At 47.7% G+C, this 18,548-nt stretch overlaps 1 protein-coding gene across 4 annotated transcripts in view; it reads left to right on the top strand.

Annotated features, from left to right (window-relative positions):
* The window catches only part of RBBP8NL (RBBP8 N-terminal like), a 43,435-nt gene extending 38,916 nt beyond the window's left edge, over positions 1–4,519 (top strand). For all 4 annotated transcript variants that reach the window (XM_044298153.1, XM_044298150.1, XM_044298151.1 and 1 more), the window contains exons 13-14: positions 2,392–2,497; positions 3,311–4,519. In XM_044298153.1, coding sequence (XP_044154088.1) covers positions 2,392–2,497; positions 3,311–3,408 — 204 coding nt within the window. In that variant the 3' untranslated portion in view covers positions 3,409–4,519. The remainder of the gene's footprint in view (positions 1–2,391; positions 2,498–3,310) is intronic.
* The last annotated feature ends 14,029 nt before the right edge of the window (positions 4,520–18,548 follow it).

Below are 18,548 nucleotides of genomic sequence, written 5' to 3'. Positions count from 1 at the left end.
TGACAATAGGAGGTGTCTGCCACATGTATTCCATATACAATGCCCCCATATGCATGACCATAGGAGGTGTCTGCCACATGTATCCCATATACAATGCCCCCATATGCATGACCATAGAAGGTGTCTGCCACACGTATCCCATATATAATGCACCAACATGCATGACCATAGAAGGTGTCTGCCACATGTATCCCATATACAATGCCCCCATATGCATGACCATAGGAGGTGCCTGCCACACGTATCCCATATACAATGCCCCCATATGCATGACCATAGGAGGTGTCTGCCACATGTATTCCATATACAATGCCCCCATATCCATGACCATAGAAGGTGTCTGCCACATGTATCACATATACAATGCACCCACACGCATTACCATAGAAAGTGCCTATTGCATACCCCCATATACAGCGCAACACATAAAATACAAAGTGCCTAGTACATGCTCCCACACACACAGTGCTTGTCACTTTCTCCCATATACCATGCAGCCACATACACATCATACAACAGTGCTAAATAGCAGGGAATGGTATTCCACCAAAATACTGCAACAAGAATAGGCTTTATTCACCCACAATGGAGTCATTTAGGAGTTTAAAAATGACTCCATTGTGAAGTTGAAACATTGCTGTTGTGCGCCATGGGTAACTAAAGCTTTTGTATTACTACATTTTGGTGAAGTGTTATTTCCTACTACTTCGTGCGCTAGCATTAGGTAAGGTTTGTCAAGAATCCACCCAGACAGAAGCTGAGCAGTTGCCTCCTGAACTCAGTGCTACCTGTCCCTATTCCTCTCTTTGTTTATACATCATACAAAGCTCCCGATCCATGCCCCATACACAGCGCATCCACATGCATCACCCTACAAAGCTCCAGGTCCATGCCCCATACACAGCGCATCCACATGCATCACCCTACAAAGCTCCCGGTCCATGCCCCATACACAGCGCATCCACATGCATCACCCTACAAAGCTCCCGGTCCATGCCCCATACACAGTGCATCCACATGCATCACCCTACAAAGCTCCCGATCCATGCCCCATACACAGTGCATCCACATGCATCACCCTACAAAGCTCCCAGTCCATGCCCCATACACAGTGCAGCCACATGCATCACCCTACAAAGCTCCCGGTCCATGCCCCATACACAGTGCATCCACATGCATCACCCTACAAAGCTCCCGATCCATGCCCCATACACAGTGCATCCACATGCATCACCCTACAAAGCTCCCAGTCCATGCCCCATACACAGTGCAGCCACATGCATCACCCTACAAAGCTCCCGGTCCATGCCCCATACACAGTGCATCCACATGCATCACCCTACAAAGCTCCCAGTCCATGCCCCATACACAGTGCAGCCACATGCATCACCCTACAAAGCTCCCGATCCATGCCCCATACACAGCGCATTCACATGCATCACCCTACAAAGCTCCCAGTCCATGCCCCATACACAGTGCAGCCACATGCATCACCCTACAAAGCTCCCGGTCCATGCCCCATACACAGCGCATCCACATGCATCACCCTACAAAGCTCCCAGTCCATGCCCCATACACAGTGCAGCCACATGCATCACCCTACAAAGCTCCCAGTCCATGCCCCATACACAGTGCAGCCACATGCATCACCCTACAAAGCTCCTGATCCATGCCCCATACACAGCGCATCCACATGCATCACCCTACAAAGCTCCCAGTCCATGCCCCATACACAGTGCAGCCACATGCATCACCCTACAAAGCTCCCGATCCATGCCCCATACACAGCGCATTCACATGCATCACCCTACAAAGCTCCCGATCCATGCCCCATACACAGTGCAGCCACATGCATCACCCTACAAAGCTCCCAGTCCATGCCCCATACACAGTGCAGCCACATGCATCACCCTACAAAGCTCCCAGTCCATGCCCCATACACAGTGCAGCCACATGCATCACCCTACAAAGCTCCCGATCCATGCCCCATACACAGCGCATCCACATGCATCACCCTACAAAGCTCCCAGTCCATGCCCCATACACAGTGCAGCCACATGCATCACCCTACAAAGCTCCCGATCCATGCCCCATACACAGTGCAGCCACATGCATCACCCTACAAAGCTCCCGATCCATGCCCCATACACAGTGCAGCCACATGCATCACCCTACAAAGCTCCCGATCCATGCCCCATACACAGTGCAGCCACATGCATCACCAGAGGACGTCCACTTCTATGCCTTTCTGTGACTCTTCCAGTCTCTCTTGCAACCTGCTGATGACACTCTAAGCTCAGTGGCCTCTTCGGTCTGAGAACATCCTGCTTGAATTCTTGCAATGGCGAGGTACTGTTGATCAGGAGGATATCATTCATCTCTGTTTTACAGGGAGAAATGGAAAGATCAGAACCAACCCCAGCAGATAGGCTGAGAAACAGTTACCCCAACGAGAGGAGCCCAGAGAAAGCCAGATGGAAGAAGAGCCTGCCTCACGGTAATTCGTTTAGATATTTATCAGGGACTCTGACTGCAAGAAGAGTTTGTGGCAGAGTGATCCGGCAAGCAGTTCCGTCACCAGAACTGCCTGCCGGATCAGGCCATCTGCATGCAAACGGACAGCATTTGTAGACAGATCCGGATCCGTCTCACAAATCCATTGCAAGAACGGATCCATCTGTCCATTTGTCGTACGGACAAACTGATCCGGAATTTTGGACGGAGATAAAACCGCAGCATGCTGCGGTATTATCTCCATCCTGAAAAGTTAAAAAGACTGAACTGAAGGCATCCTGAACGGATTGCTCTCCATTCAGAATGCATGGGGATATGCTTGATCAGTTCTTTTCCAGTATAGAGCCCCGAGGACGGAACTCAATGCCGGAAAAGAAAACCGCAAGTGTGAAAGTGCCCTTAGGCAGGCCAAAGATATGACTGTTTTGAGGCGGGATCAATCTACAATTTTATGTCTATTGGTTATGTCAATGGTTTCCTGAGGTCTCCTGACAGGTCACAATCTATACTATTATTGCACAGAGATAAGCGGTGTCATACATGTCTGACAGCCGTTTATCTTCCACTACTGGAATAATGTACACATTTGGGCAAGTAAACTTACCGAGTGAATAGAAGGATCTGTGTAGTCCCTGTCGATCACGCTGATACTATCACATGTCCATAGGCATCCGAAAAGTATGAATGAATGTTTTGTCTCTTTATAGCACCCTCTGTTGGACAGAATTGATACTGCAGCTTGCATAGCCCAATGTAACCACAGCCATTCTGACATGACAATGTTCTTCTTTGTCAGCGTCCAAGAAATCTCTCAGGACAAAGAAGAAAGTCAGAGCCCAGTCTACAGAGAGCGCGACCTCAGAGGAAAGCGACCACAACGACCAGCCAGAGTGACAGGACGGAGAATATAATGGCATTACCTACATAGGATAGGCATCCAGTACCAGGCAGCATCCGTCACCCGGAGAAGCGGAAGGAGACACAGGGCTGGCGCTCTCATATACAAATCCTCCATGTTATCTGTATATAATCCACACATTTGGGGATGAGGAATAATGAGGTGTAAATTCAGCTTGCACACAATGTAATTGTGACATAGCATTTATTTATTGAGGTGTCAGACACAGAATTTACTTGATATGTAGTCGGGTCCTGCATAAGATGACCCACAGCGACACCATATGCCACTCTTCTAGGTTGCCCGCCCTAACATGCTGACAGTGCCATTTTTCCTGCGGCAGTCCTAATTTTGTGCAAGGTAATGAGTGGGAGAGGTGTGGTGGACCCTGGCATAGCTGTGGGCAATTTGTTGAGACAAATGGATTAAAAGAGCAATTCCATTAATTATTAAAGGGGTTGTCTTGGGATACATTGGTGGCATATCACCACTGCCCGATTGTGGTTGGTGCTGGGATCCACGTGGACGGCTACTGGAATAGGCAGAGAAGTGGCACCTCGCACTGCTGCCAGTTCATTCTAGCGATGGCCAGGGATCACTCCATCATGAAGATATCCATGACATATTCTTGGTAAATGCCACCAATGTATCCATAGACAACCCCTTTAAGGTCAGCTTCAGACCCGATATTCATACTTTCTGATGTTCTTAATGATGGCTGTCTTCTCTATATCAGCTATCAAAGCAAGAATCCATTGTCCGTCCTCGTGTAGTATAATTGGGAAGGAAGGCACCAGGGTGTCTGCTGAACACGCGATGCTCATGTGCCCCCATCTGTATAATGGTCGATATCTCGGGTTCCTCATGACCTTTGCACTTATTACAATATGGGATGTAGCACCTAGTCCCAGTGGTAAGAGATCAGCTCCAAATGTCCTGCAGACTAATGAGATCTCACATCCCTCGTTACATTTTCTGTACATACCATCTTTAATGTCATTATTTAAGGTAAACCTTTCACGCTCCCATGAAGTTCATGATATGCACTTTTTCATTAATGTGGAATTCCACCCAGATGCATCTGGCATCCATGGCAGCATATCCGAATTGTGCAAAAAGACTTCGTTGTGCATCGGACAAAGTTTTGGAAATCTTGGCTCAGCAAGCGTTTCACCCCCTAAGGCCCCACCAGTCCTGTGGACGACACCTTTAACACACCTGATTCTTTCTACCTTTTTAAGTTACTGGGCCCTGCTGCAACCTACAAATTTGAGTCCCTAACTTAATATGTCTGACATGGGTGCAATTATATTTTGGTCTAAGTCGTTACTCTCATCTTCATTTCATCCTTTCATAGCAGTTAGGCCTCTTTCACACGACCGTTTATTTTTTTCCCGTTTACAGGCCGTTTTTTGCGTTCCGTATACGGAACCATTCATTCAAATGGTTCTGCAAAAAAAACGGAATGTACTCTGTATGCATTCCGTTTCCGTATTTCTGTTCCGTTGAAAGATAGAACATGTACTATTATTGCCTGCAAATCACGTTCCGTGGCTCCATTCAAGTCAATGAGTGCGCAAAAAAATAAAAATAAACACAAAGCACATACGGAAATGCATCCGTATGTCTTCCGTATCCGTTTTTGTGGAACCATCTATTGAAAATTTTATGCCCAGCCCAATTTTTTCTATGTAATTACTGTATACTGTATATGTCATACGGAAAAACGGAACAGAAACAAAAAACTGAACAACAGATCTGTGAAAAACGGACCACAAAACACTGAAAAAGCCATACAGTCGAAAGAGGCCTTTTAGAGTAATCCTCCGATCATGTCATTGTTCTGACTGCTGTTTTGTAATATGTTGTGATTTTAATATTTGGAAATAAATATTCATGTTCCATAAGTTTGTCCTATCCCCGTGTTCAGACTGCACTTTCCATAAGTTCTGTGCAGACAGTGAGCAGAGTATGCTGGGAGATTTCAGCTCTGAAGCCTGCAGAATTGTGACTTCAGCTATGGGATCAGTGCAAGATAAGTAATGTATGTACACAGTGGCCAAGATATACTTTGAGTAAGATGTCAGGGGCAGACTGACCATAGACTCTACAGGGAAATTTCCAGGGGGGGGTGCAACGAAATCCGAGGTGAAAAGACAGATAGATAGATCTCATATTCTCCTAAACTTACATTATTAATAGCTAATTGTATAACAGTGGCTAATTGATCTATTAAGCGAATGCAAATGGTGCCTCTAGATGCCAGCCCGTCTGAAGACTAGGTGAGACACTCCACATTCTCAGAGGAAGCCCCCATTTACAAAAAAATCACAGAAAAAACTAAGATAAAAACATCCTGCACGATATGATACAAATTTGCGGATGTCCCTGGCCATATTATTGAAGAAAACCACAGAAATAAGATAATAATGCACTTATTAAAGCAGATGCAAGCACTATATATGGACTAAGTCCTCACTCTGATATGATAATGTCTGAGACACTTAGTCAATATATTTTGATCAAAACACATCTAAGCCCGCCTACCGAACGTCAAGGTGGTCTCAGGTCAGGCGGGTCCTACGCTAAACCTACCTAAGCCGTTGGGCTTCTATGTTCAGGAGCGCAGACGCCGCACATGTGGTGTGCTGCTCCTAGTAACCTCCATGTGCCTCAAGCAACCAATGGGAGGAGGAGCAAGCACAGCCACATGTACCACCTAATTAAGGCGCTCATTGGATAGGGGAGGGGGGCAAAAGTGCAGAGGAATGCTACTCCCAAGATACTAGGTGCGCATTCACACTTGAAGGTGCCACTCCCTCAAGCAAACACTACATAAACAAAAAAATAACAGAAAAAACTAAGATAAAAACATCCTGCACGATATGATACAAATTTGCGGATGTCCCTGGCCATATTATTGAAGAAAACCACAGAAATAAGATAATAATGCACTTATTAAAGCAGATGCAAGCACTATATATGGACTAAGTCCTCACTCTGATATGATAATGTCTGAGACACTTAGTCAATATATTTTGATCAAAACACATCTAAGCCCGCCTACCGAACGTCAAGGTGGTCTCAGGTCAGGCGGGTCCTACGCTAAACCTACCTAAGCCGTTGGGCTTCTATGTTCAGGAGCGCAGACGCCGCACATGTGGTGTGCTGCTCCTAGTAACCTCCATGTGCATCAAGCAACCAATGGGAGGAGGAGCAAGCACAGCCACATGTACCACCTAATTAAGGCGCTCATTGGATAGGGGAGGGGGGCAAAAGTGCAGAGGAATGCTACTCCCAAGATACTAGGTGCGCATTCACACTTGAAGGTGCCACTCCCTCAAGCAAACACTACATAAACAAAAAAATCACAGAAAAAACTAAGATAAAAACATCCTGCACGATATGTTACAAATTTGGGGATGTCCCTGGCCATATTATTGAAGAAAACCACAGAAATAAGATAATAATGCACTTATTAAAGCAGATGCAAGCACTATATATGGACTAAGTCCTCACTCTGATATGATAATGTCTGAGACACTTAGTCAATATATTTTGATCAAAACACATCTAAGCCCGCCTACCAAACGTCAAGGTGGTCTCAGGTCAGGCGGGTCCTACGCTAAACCAATGAGCGCCTTAATTAGGTGGTACATGTGGCTGTGCTTGCTCCTCCTCCCATTGGTTGCTTGATGCACATGGAGGTTACTAGGAGCAGCACACCACATGTGCGGCGTCTGCGCTCCTGAACATAGAAGCCCAACGGCTTAGGTAGGTTTAGCGTAGGACCCGCCTGACCTGAGACCACCTTGACGTTCGGTAGGCGGGCTTAGATGTGTTTTGATCAAATATATTGACTAAGTGTCTCAGACATTATCATATCAGAGTGAGGACTTAGTCCATATATAGTGCTTGCATCTGCTTTAATAAGTGCATTATTATCTTATTTCTGAAGCCCCCATTTAGCACAGGCCTGCTAATTGAAAACCATATGGGCATCCTAATAAATACCTGGGGGGGGGGGGGTACTTAAAATGCACAGCCACCCTAGACATGTTGACTGCTAGACCAGTGGGTGGTCTAACCCATTCAGTAGATGAATGAAATAATATCATAACTGGACCTGTGAACGCCCTGACACAACAGCCGCCTCTCGCTGCTGCCGCTGCCTCTTCCTCTTCTTCCTCCTCCTCCTCCTCTTTTTTAGAAAGGGGGGGGGATTCCCTACGATCTTCGGAATCGATAGGACGTGACGACCTTCAAATTATCAATTTATCTACGCGGGTCCTTCGCCCGGAGGAGGTGGGGGTCCTTAGGCGGGGACTGTCGTTCGTACCAACTACGGACTTCAGTCTTTTCGCTTGGACTAAGGACCTTCACCTCTTCTGCAGGAGGCTCAAATGGCACAAGTTCTATAAGAACTCCAACAGTGACACCTGCCATAGACTGGGGCTAGAGGAGGGCGACTATGATGACCTCCAAAACCTCGTGGATCTCAGCAGTGAGCATTTTAAAACCCCTGGAACAGGTCCTTTTACTACACTAAGACCTAGAAGTACGCGTATGCCTCCCCCCTCGAGCTCGGAGCATATTGATATATTTCTCCAACTGGTTATTCAAGATCTTGAACGGATGGAAAAGGTGAGACCCAGGACCTTTAACCTCTCTGTTTCAGAGATGCAGGCACTAAAGTCACTTGAGACCGATGATACCATCATCATTAAACCTTCCGACAAGGGGGGTAATTTGGTGATCCTTGATTGTGATAGGTATAGAAATATGTGTCTGGACCTCTTGAAGGACAGAGGGTGCTATGAGGTCCTATCCACTAATCCTATCCAACTGTATTTAGTGGAACTCAAGAATATCTTGAATAAGGGGCTTTTGGACAAAGTTATAAGTGCAGCTGAATTTGACTTTCTTCTGCCGGTCAATCCACTTACAGCCACCTTTTATGGACTCCCGAAAGTCCACAAGGGGACATCTCCCCTCAAGGGTCGCCCGATAGTCTCAGGCGTCAATTGTTTGACCCAGAATTGTGGCATCTATCTGGACCAGATTCTGAGGGAGTTCGTCGTGTCCCTCCCGGCTTACACGAGGGACACGATGGACTTCCTCAATGAAATTAATACTCTGAATCTTGATCCCAACTGTGTACTGGGCAGCATTGACGTCGAGGCTCTATATAGCTCTATACCTCACGACCAGGGTCTCAGGGCAGTTGACCATTATTTAAGAACTAGGGGTATCCATTGCTTTCCTCATAATGCATTTATTCTTGAACTACTGAGGTTCACCCTCAATCACAATTTTTTTCTTTTTGATGCGCGGTTCTACCACCAGCTCAGGGGGACGGCAATGGGCAGTCCTTGTGCCCCATCCTATGCCAATCTCTTCCTGGGCTGGTGGGAAGATACCCATGTGTTTCCTGACCATGGTGGGCAGACAACATTCAATTTTGGACACGCTATATTGATGACGTGTTTGTCATCTGGAAGGGTGATCCTCATAGTTTCAAACAATTTGTCCTGGACCTCAACCAGAACCAGATCGGTCTCAGATTCACGTATGAGATGGACCCTGTGTCTTTAGCCTTCCTTGATGTAAGGGTTACTAAGGTAGGGGACTCTTTATCCACCAATATATACCGTAAGAATACCGCCACCAACTCCCTGCTCCATTGGAGCAGCTACCATCCCACTGCCCTCAAACGAGGTATACCCAGGGGTCAGTACCTCAGGGTAAGGAGGAACTGTTCTAACAATGATTCCTTCTTTAATGAGGCTGGCAATTTACAGCAGAGACTTTTGACAAGGGGGTATCCCAGAGGTGTTCTTCGTGAGGCCTTCCAATGGGCAGCCGCAAAACCTCGCACCGACCTGTTGGTTCCGAGATGTAGAACTAAGGATGGTCCCCAACCAGCACGGATCATTGCGAATTTCGATACGGCCAATCGCGAAACTAGAGCAGTCCTCACCAAATATTGGTCTATATTACAGATGGACTCTGACCTGTCAGACATCGTGAGCAAATATCCCTCGGTTTCATATAGACGAGGTAGAAGCCTAAGAGATCGCCTTGTACGCAGCCACTTCTCACCACCTATGAGAGGTGGCTGCTGGCTCGACCGTAAACCTATTGGCGTCTTTAAATGCGGGAGATGTAAGGCCTGCAAATACATCTCGACTGCGAGGTCCATCACCTGCTCGGTCACGGGTCAGACATATCAGATCCGCGATTTTACCAACTGCGTATCTAAAGGTTTGGTGTATCTCTGCCAGTGTCCCTGTCCCATGGACTACGTGGGCAAAACAATACGCGAGTTCAGGAGAAGGATCCTTGAACACATTAACGATGTAGTCAAAAAGGAGCCAACACCTTTGGCCACTCACGTCAATGACTGTCATGGGGGGGATCCCTCAGTACTTAGGTTTACGGTCCTTGAACTGGTACCCCCCTCCCCACGTGGAGGTGCCTGGGATAGGCGAATCTTACAAAAGGAGAGCGAATGGATACACAGATTCCGTTCACAATCTCCTCGTGGCCTTAATGAGCGTCTAACTTTCTCTTGCTTTTTATGAGCACTACCTGCGTTCAAGTGCCTGTTTCTGTTTGTATATATTTTTTTCTTTTCTACTGTATCGCCTCTTACATAGGCTCTAACTCTTCCAATTTCACTATATTTAACGTTACAATTTCACTATATTTAACGTTACAATTTCTCCATCATATGGCATTTACACTGTTTGGCTGCATCCCTGGTCCTGAGCGGCCTACTCGCCCTGATAGATCCCTTTTGCCAGTATGGCCTTCCGTAGAATTATTTACTCTCCCCGGTTTCGTAGCCTGGGTACGTGAAGTACCCGAATGTATTATCCATGAAGGTGTTATTTTTTATCCAAGCACACCATATATCTGGCATCCGGTTATTAGTACGGAAGCCAGTTTTTTCCGTATATTTTGAGTATGGTACTCTATTTCTCTTTGCATTTTATTGACCGCACATTATCAAACCCCCCCCCCCCCGCTCGCCTGTGGTCCCCCGCCTGCTCCTTCTTCCGTTTCTCTAAATAATGTTTTTCTAGCATTTTGTTTCAATATTGACTGTCATTAGGCGCTATGATTAGCAGTTTTTTAGGTCACTATTAATATCATCCCTTCTATTATGGTATTTTAATAGGGCCGACAGTGTGTTTTATAGGGCTTCCGGAGTATTACTTATCGTTCATCTATATATTCCCTGCATTGTTTACCTGATCGGAATCAATGCGGAAGTATCACGCACGGCTTGCGTTTCAAGCTGAAACGCATGATGACGGCATACAGGAAGTGCGGCTCATACACCGGATATCCGCCCGGGCATGCCGCGATTAGGTGAGTCTGGCGTGCGTCCCACTGTGGAACGCATGCTCAGCCTGCGAGCGGCCTAGTCTTTGGCCTTGGGCGTGCGTTCCACTGTGGAACGCACCATACTAGCGGCCTTTGAGGTGACCACTCACTAGGGGGAGGGCCCTATTATCACGGACGGCGGGTCGGTTAATCCATATAAATAAGGGGGAGTTTGGATTCCATCCTTGCTGCTCCAGACCCTCATATTATCAGACCTGATTATATGTGAGTACTTATCTTATTGATCAATTGTTTTTGGAACTGTCCGGCTTCAGGCTATTACATTTACCTTTGTTTTATCTGTAGGTCCTGGTGGGTGGATAGCTCTATACCATAAGAGCTTTTTCCAGGGAGCAATCCCCATCTTGGGAGCTCATGGCAGCCTCATCCACCATGATGTGGGGTCATCACTTTTGATGCCCCTCTGCCGTTCATTCCAGTTCCCACTAACTGTATGTACTCTCCTACGGGGGCTGATTCATCAACCTTATTAATTTGGCTGGGTCTGGTGACTGTTTTTTCATTAATTACGTACTATTGTGACTGTTTATTCAGTAATTACGTACTATCATTAGACGGGGCCCACCGCATCTATTAGTTGGGCCTTCTACACTTTATATATCTACCTCGTATTACCCCCTGAGGATCCCACTCTGTGGGTGAAACGCGTCGGGGTTAATTCTGTATCTTTTGTACATAATATAATTATCATATATATGTTCCTATGTGTGTATGCTTTGTCCACGTAATTTTTAACCACTAGGTGTACCCGGTACCTCCTGGCAATAGGTCACGAGGGTCGTATACTGTGGACACCTTTTTTGTATTTTTGTATGTATTGATGTGTTTCTGTGTCAGTCAATTCTCGGGGGGGGGGGGGGGGGCACTCTTCGGTACCAGCAATCCTCCTTCCTCCACCTTATCAGGGTTTGTTAGGAGTTTGAGGCTAGGCACGAGGACAGGGAGTCCCCACCACCAGGAGACGTCCCTGGGCACAGGATTAGATCAGGGTAGTAGTGGCAGGGATATCTTCCCCACCGCTTACCCACCTTGTCCTAATTATCTTTTGTGGCCCACCCGATCTGACTTTGTTAGAGTTATAGTTTTCTCATTAAATATAGGTATCATATTTTTCAATAGGGTCTATTGCTGGACGTTCTGTTATATACATGATTACCCCTATGCTTTGCATTTTAGACATCAATTTCGCTGGACTTTTTTAAAATAATATCATAAGCCATAACTCTGACCTCATGGCACCCACAGCCTCAGAACCCCCCCCCCCCCTTCCCACAAACCTCAGATCAGAGGACCAGTGTGGGGTTGGGAGGCAGATTATTGCACTGGTAATCTGATTGCACTGTTCTGTCGGCAATGGAAGACCCGAAAGTGTAGTGGCGCATGCACAGCAGCTGCACCAGACACACCGCCTCTGCACTTGCGCTGCTATTCGAAGCAGAGGCACAGGCGCAAGCACTTAACCACACTCCATTTCACAAACCACGCCCCCTTTATAAATAATCCCAGCCCCACAATGCACATTTGAGCATTGGGGCGGAGCCTGATGACGCAGCATCCCAGTCCCACACACAGTTAAAAATTCATAGGGGGTTGCTTCCAGGAAAATTTGCCAACTTTTCTAGGAGGTCTCTTTTTTTTCTCCAGATGCCTCATAGGTGTTCGGTGGGAATTGCCAAGTATGGTTTCACTGGTATATGCTCATTCTGGACTTAGAAGTCCAGTGGGGGGGCCCTATTTTTGGATAAAGATTGGTTATACCTGCTCACAACGTAGTGTGTGGCAGTATATAATCACACCCAAAATTGACTGAATTATATATGTGAATAGGAATTATAAAAATATAACGTTTAGGCTACTTTCACACTAGCGTTCGGGCGGATCCGTTCTGAACGGATCCGCCCATAATAATGCAGACGGAGGCTCCGTTCAGAACGGATCCGTCTGCATTATATTAGCTAAAAAAAGCTAAGTGTGAAAATAGCCTCGGACGGATCCGTCCAGACTTTCAATGTAAAGTCAATGGGGGACGGATCCGCTTGAAGATTGAGCCACATTGTGGCATCTTCAAACGGATCCGTCCCCATTGACTTACATTGTAAGTCTGGACGGATCCGCACGCCTCCGCACGGCCAGGCGGACACCCGAACGCTGCAAGCAGCGTTCAGCTGTCCGCCTGTCCGTGCGGAGGCGAGCGGAGCGGAGGCTGAACGCCGCCAGACTGATGCAGTCTGAGCGGATCCGCCTCCATTCAGACTGCATCAGGGCTGGACGGCTGCGTTCGGGTCCGCTCGTGAGCTCCTTCAAACGGAGCTCACGAACGGAAACCCGAACGCTAGTGTGAAAGCAGCCTTACTGAGTCCTTTAAAATTACAAATGGGTGAAAAAACAACGATTATTACAATGACAATTATACAGAACTGCCGCAGACAAACAAGATTTACAAATACCTCTACGGATGTGTTTCACGTTGAGATAAAAAAATAAATAAATGGTTTGATCTTACCACATCTAGTGGATGCCTCAGCCTGCGGTCCGTGGTTCAGGTATTCGGTGGTTGCCTGAATCTGTGTGACCTGGGTGCTGATGTCTTTCATTCGGGCCCTATTTTTGACAGCATGTGCTGTATTATTTTTTATACACTCATTAACTAGGACCGCCCATTGACTCCCAAACAATGAAAAAACACGTAGTCAGTCCCAAATTTGTAAGGACTGTTTCTTATTTTCACAGATTCTGTAAGGCCAAACACAGACGAGTGAGTTCAAAGCAAGAAACTTGTAGCTTGTGGCAGTGAGTGTTCCCGCTCTGAACTCTGCTCCTGTCACAGGATTGCACAGCAGGGGCGTTGCCAAGTTAAAACATTTGGGGCCGGGGGGGGGGGGGGGTGTCCGGACGCTGGCTGGGAGATGGCTGCCTGAAAGATCAGCTTACTGGCCAGCGACTCCTCTGTTCCGGATCAAGAAGACCCCTATCCCTCCCCGACCCCCCTCACCTGCCAGGACCCTTGAACAGTGCTCGGATCGCGCTCCGGGTCCAGCGCTTCCACCACGCAGCACCAAGGCACAGAGGGCCTCCCGCCATTCCTCCCTCCCCCCGCCTGATTCCCGCGCTCTGAGCGGGGAAAAAGATACAGTGCTGCATACCCCTGCTGGAACTCTTCAAGGGACCGGATTGCCACTGGCGGTGTCCACGCACGGATCCCCTGGGCTGGGGCTCTCACCGGCTGCCCTGGATTTTCGGCCTGCTGCTGGAAGGAGGAATCCCGCCATGATGGCTCCTGGACTTATCTCTCAGGGGGCGACATCACGTAAAAGTACTGTGGCTCCTCTTAGGGGACCCTGCATTTAGCCTTGCTGGGACCCCCCCTGCATGAGTCCTGGCAAAATAAGCAGCCCCCAGCCCCACCATTGCTGGACCAAGGGGAAAGCAGCTCTCCTCTCCCTTCTGACATCTGGGCCAGATCTCCAAGCCCTCCATCACTTGCTGTTATGGACCCCCCACCCCTGCCTGAACCTCCACAGCAATTTTAGCCGTTTTCCTACAAAGAAAGGACTTCCGGGTTCTTATTTCTGAAGTTCCAGAGGCCTGTAGAGCTGAAATTGCGGCAGTTCGCACTGATATTAAACATGTGGTGGACCGGGTTGACTCCCTTGAAAATGCCCATGATGACACCAGGCAATATATATCCACTCTTCATGAATCATAACCGAGGCCGCCGGAATAATATCCGGGTACAGGGACTTCCAGAGGCTACCGGATACGAGGATCTCTTTGCTACACTGGAAGCCATTTTTAACATGATCTTGGGACAACCACCCTCGCATAAGATCAAGTTGGACAGAGCTCATAGAGCACTCAAGCCTAAGGGCTCTGCTGCACGTCCTAGGGACGTAATTTGTTGTGTCCACGACTTCACCATTAAAGAATCCATCATGGCTAAGGCGAGATCTCTAAGCAACTTTGACTGCGCTCCAGTTCAATTGTTTCCTGACCTATCCTGGTTCACGCCAGAAAAGGAGACATCTTCAGCCTCTACTCACATTACTCAGGGACCGCCAGATCGCCTACCGCTGGGGATTCCCCTTTGCCCTGACGGTCCATCATCAAGGAAGAACAGAGACTCTCCGTTCCTTCTCGGATCTTCGCCCTTTTTGCGAATCACTTGGAATTCCTCCCCCCGACATGTCGGATTGGGAGTTTGAGTCTCTAGCACTTCCGCCACCACACATTTGGTCTCCTGTAACCAGAAAAAGAAGGCCTGGTGCAAGTGCATCCTCTTCCCCGCGGTCTCCTCAGTCATCAGGGCATCGTCCATCTGCTTGACCGCCAACAGATGGGGGGGACTTGGTCGTCCAGAACTTGCCCTTAATCCTTTACACCCTCAGGATTGATGGTCCCTGATGGGCCCCCATATTGATTGTTTATTACCTCTGTTAAGCCAGTTATTGCTTTCTTGTTGTTACATCACCGTGCGGGTTATCTGAAGGGCCCACCTAGTTGTTACTTGTTTTCTTTTCTCTCAGATAATTGTAGTTGGCTCCTTGGCCAGCCTCAATTTGCTGGTCTCCGACACTTACACCCCCAAAGGGGCTTTTTATTTGCCCCTAGCAGGGATTATATCCCTGGGAATAGTTGTTTACTGCTATCTGTCTGTCTTTGTGTTGTCTCGTCCTGTCTCTTACACCCCCCTCCTCTTGTGTTCTCTCTCTTGTTGTAGGTGCCTGAACTTCCTTGCCTGTGGAGATAGTGTACCTCAGTTTTGCCTTTGATCCGTTGACCGACTAGTGCGAACCCACTGACGTATACGGACTCCCTCGATGAGCTGTACTCTACATACATTGTGTATCATCACATACTCACATGATGCAGTGCATAACCTTCAATGTCAAGGGGCTCAACTCCAACGCCAAGAGGAAACTCTTGCTCTTAGAACTGAAATCCCTTAAAGCGAACATTGTGTTCTTACAAGAAACACATTTTGATGGCAACTCCTCCTTCCGTTTTGCCTCCCACCTGTATCCTACCGCTTATTCGGCTACTCATAGCCGTCGGAGGGCGGAGGTTGCCATCTTGGTGTCTGCACGATGTCCCCTCAGGATTGAATCTTCAATTATAGAGCCACAGGGGCGTTCTATTATTCTCCGTGGCCGTTTAGCGGATAAACCCATCACCTTATGTAACATTTATGCACCAAACACGTCCCAGATTCGCTTTCTCAAAGGAATCTTCCGCAAGGTTTTTGTTGAGGGAGTGGACTCTTCGGAGCCTCCGAGGTGGGGATAAACACTAGAAGACAAGATGGCTGCTCACCCCTCACGGTGCACACTCTGATGAATTGTTGATACCAGGGCCCAATTGAAGAGTCTAGCTTTAGGTCGTGTCAGCAAGTTATTACTTTACACATGACAGCATTATTATGCTTGGGGGGAACAAGCCCCACACTTTGCTGGCCAGACAACTCAGGAATCACAACTCTCAAACGGGTCCGAGTGCTATTAGAGGGGCTGATGGAACAATCCACTATGACCCCAGAGTGATAGCAGAGAGGTTCTCGACCTACTACTCTTCCCTGTACAATTTACCCTCTGACCTCCCCACAGATGAGGGACTGAGAGATAGTACACTCCGGTCTTATTTGGTATCCTGTCACCTTCCTACCCTATCGACTTCCGACCTTGCCACTCTTAATAGTCTGATCACGCCGGAAGAGATTGGGGAAGTGGTGGACCATCTACCTGAGGGTAAATCCCCAGGGCCTGATGGCTTTTCGTACAAATATTATAAGACTTTTAAGACTGAACTAATCCCTCACTTAGTAACCCTTTTTAATAATTTTCTAGCAGGCAACGCAGTACCTGCCCCAATCCTCACGAATGCCATAACTAAGCCCATTGCCTTGCTTAACTCAGACCTTAAGATTTACACCAAAGCCCTAGCTTCCCGTCTAAACGTCTTTCTCCCCTCCCTGATTCACAAAGACCAGGTGGTATTTGTCCCGGGCCGTCAGGGGGCCGACAACACACGAAGAAACATTGACTTGATAGATGTCATATCTCGCTCAGAGGAGGAGGCATTACTTCTTAGTTTAGATGCTGAAAAGGCGTTTGACCGTTTAGGTTGGCCTTTCCTTTATTACTGGGCGGCCCAGCTACGTTCTGTCACAGCCTGGGCTTCCTTGCACCCATACTCTGGCTAGCTCTTGTGCTTCCTAACTCCATGTTATGGTCCGGACCTGACAGGACTCTACCAGCCAAGGATCTCCTAGGGCCCATGGCTTGTACCAGACGCAACTGGCAGCAGTGCAGTAGCAAATTCCCTCTGGTTTCCAATCACTGCGCCATGACCTCCTTTTTGTATCACCCTACACTTCCTGCTAGTCTTACCACGTCCACAACGAGACCATGGTTTCAGCGAGGGGTGTTTCGGTTTGCTGATATTGTGGACCCCTTCACTAGGGACCTTTTGCAGTTTTCTACCCTGCAGACCAACTATGATCTCCCCCCCTCCTCCAATTACTTTTATATCCAGATTAGTCACTTCGCCCAGTCCATTTTTTCAGGGATCACAGTTTCCCTTCCAACTCCCTTTGAACGTCTTTGCAGGGAAGGGGTACATGCGAAAGGTCTAATTTCTGAGATTTACTCCATATTGCTGACTCCCTTCCCTGATCGGGTTCAAAGGCATTCCTATATGGTGCGGTGGGAGGAGTATCTGGGGAGGGCCTTACCGGACACACTCTGGCACCTTATATGGAGGAGGGCAGCGAAATCCTCTATGTCGGTACTTCATCAGGAGAACCAATATAAAATCTTAATGTACTGGTACCACACTCCTGACCTCCTCCATATAATGAATCCAGTAGTCCCGGGTGATAGCGGCTTACATAGGGGTACTTTGCCTCATATTTTCTTGGACTGCCCCAAGATATGCCCCTACTGGACCGGAGTAGGTGCCCTCCTGAGTGATATTTTTGGAATTGAAATCCGACCTGATCCTATGTCCTTCCTGCTCAATGTGGTCCCCATTCAAGTTAAAAAACACGCTTGTTGTCTAATCTCCCGAGCTTGGAAAAGCTCCAAACCACCACGGGTCTCCGATTTGTATGCTAGGGTGATGGAGGTCCGAACAATGGAGTATTCCACTGCTATGTTTCAGGACAAAATGGCACTCTTCAACGCCATATGGGACCTATGGGATAATTACTGGGCCACTAGGCAACCTTGACGACCTCATGTGAAAGGAGTGCCCCCCCCCCCCCCCATGGTCATCAGCTTCTGATCGGCGGGGGTCCGACACCCGGGACCCCCGCCGATCAGCTGTTTGAGAAGGCAGCGGCGCTCCAGCAGCGGTGCGGCCTTCTCACTGCAGCCGCCCACTGACGTCACGACTTGTATCAACTAGAGTGGGCGCGGCTAAGGCTACTTTCACACTTGCGTTTGGAGCGGATCCGTCTGGTATCTGCACAGACGGATCCGCACCTATAATGCAAACGCTTGTATCTGTTCAGAACGGATCCGTTTGCATTACCATGAAAAAAAAAAAAAAAAAAAAAAAAAAAAAAATTTTTTTTTTCTTCATGGTAATGCAAACGGATCCGTTTTGACTTTACATTGAAAATCAATGGGGGACGGATCCGTTTGAAAATTGAGCCATATAGTGTCAAATTCTAACGGATCCGTCCCCATTGACTTCCATTGTAAGTCTAGACGGATCCGTTTGCCTC

Source organism: Bufo gargarizans, chromosome 6 (assembly GCF_014858855.1).
Source record: "Bufo gargarizans isolate SCDJY-AF-19 chromosome 6, ASM1485885v1, whole genome shotgun sequence".
Classification (NCBI taxonomy): domain Eukaryota; kingdom Metazoa; phylum Chordata; class Amphibia; order Anura; family Bufonidae; genus Bufo; species Bufo gargarizans.
Note: the sequence above shows the minus strand (reverse complement) of the source record. Positions and strands in the feature narration are given on the sequence as shown.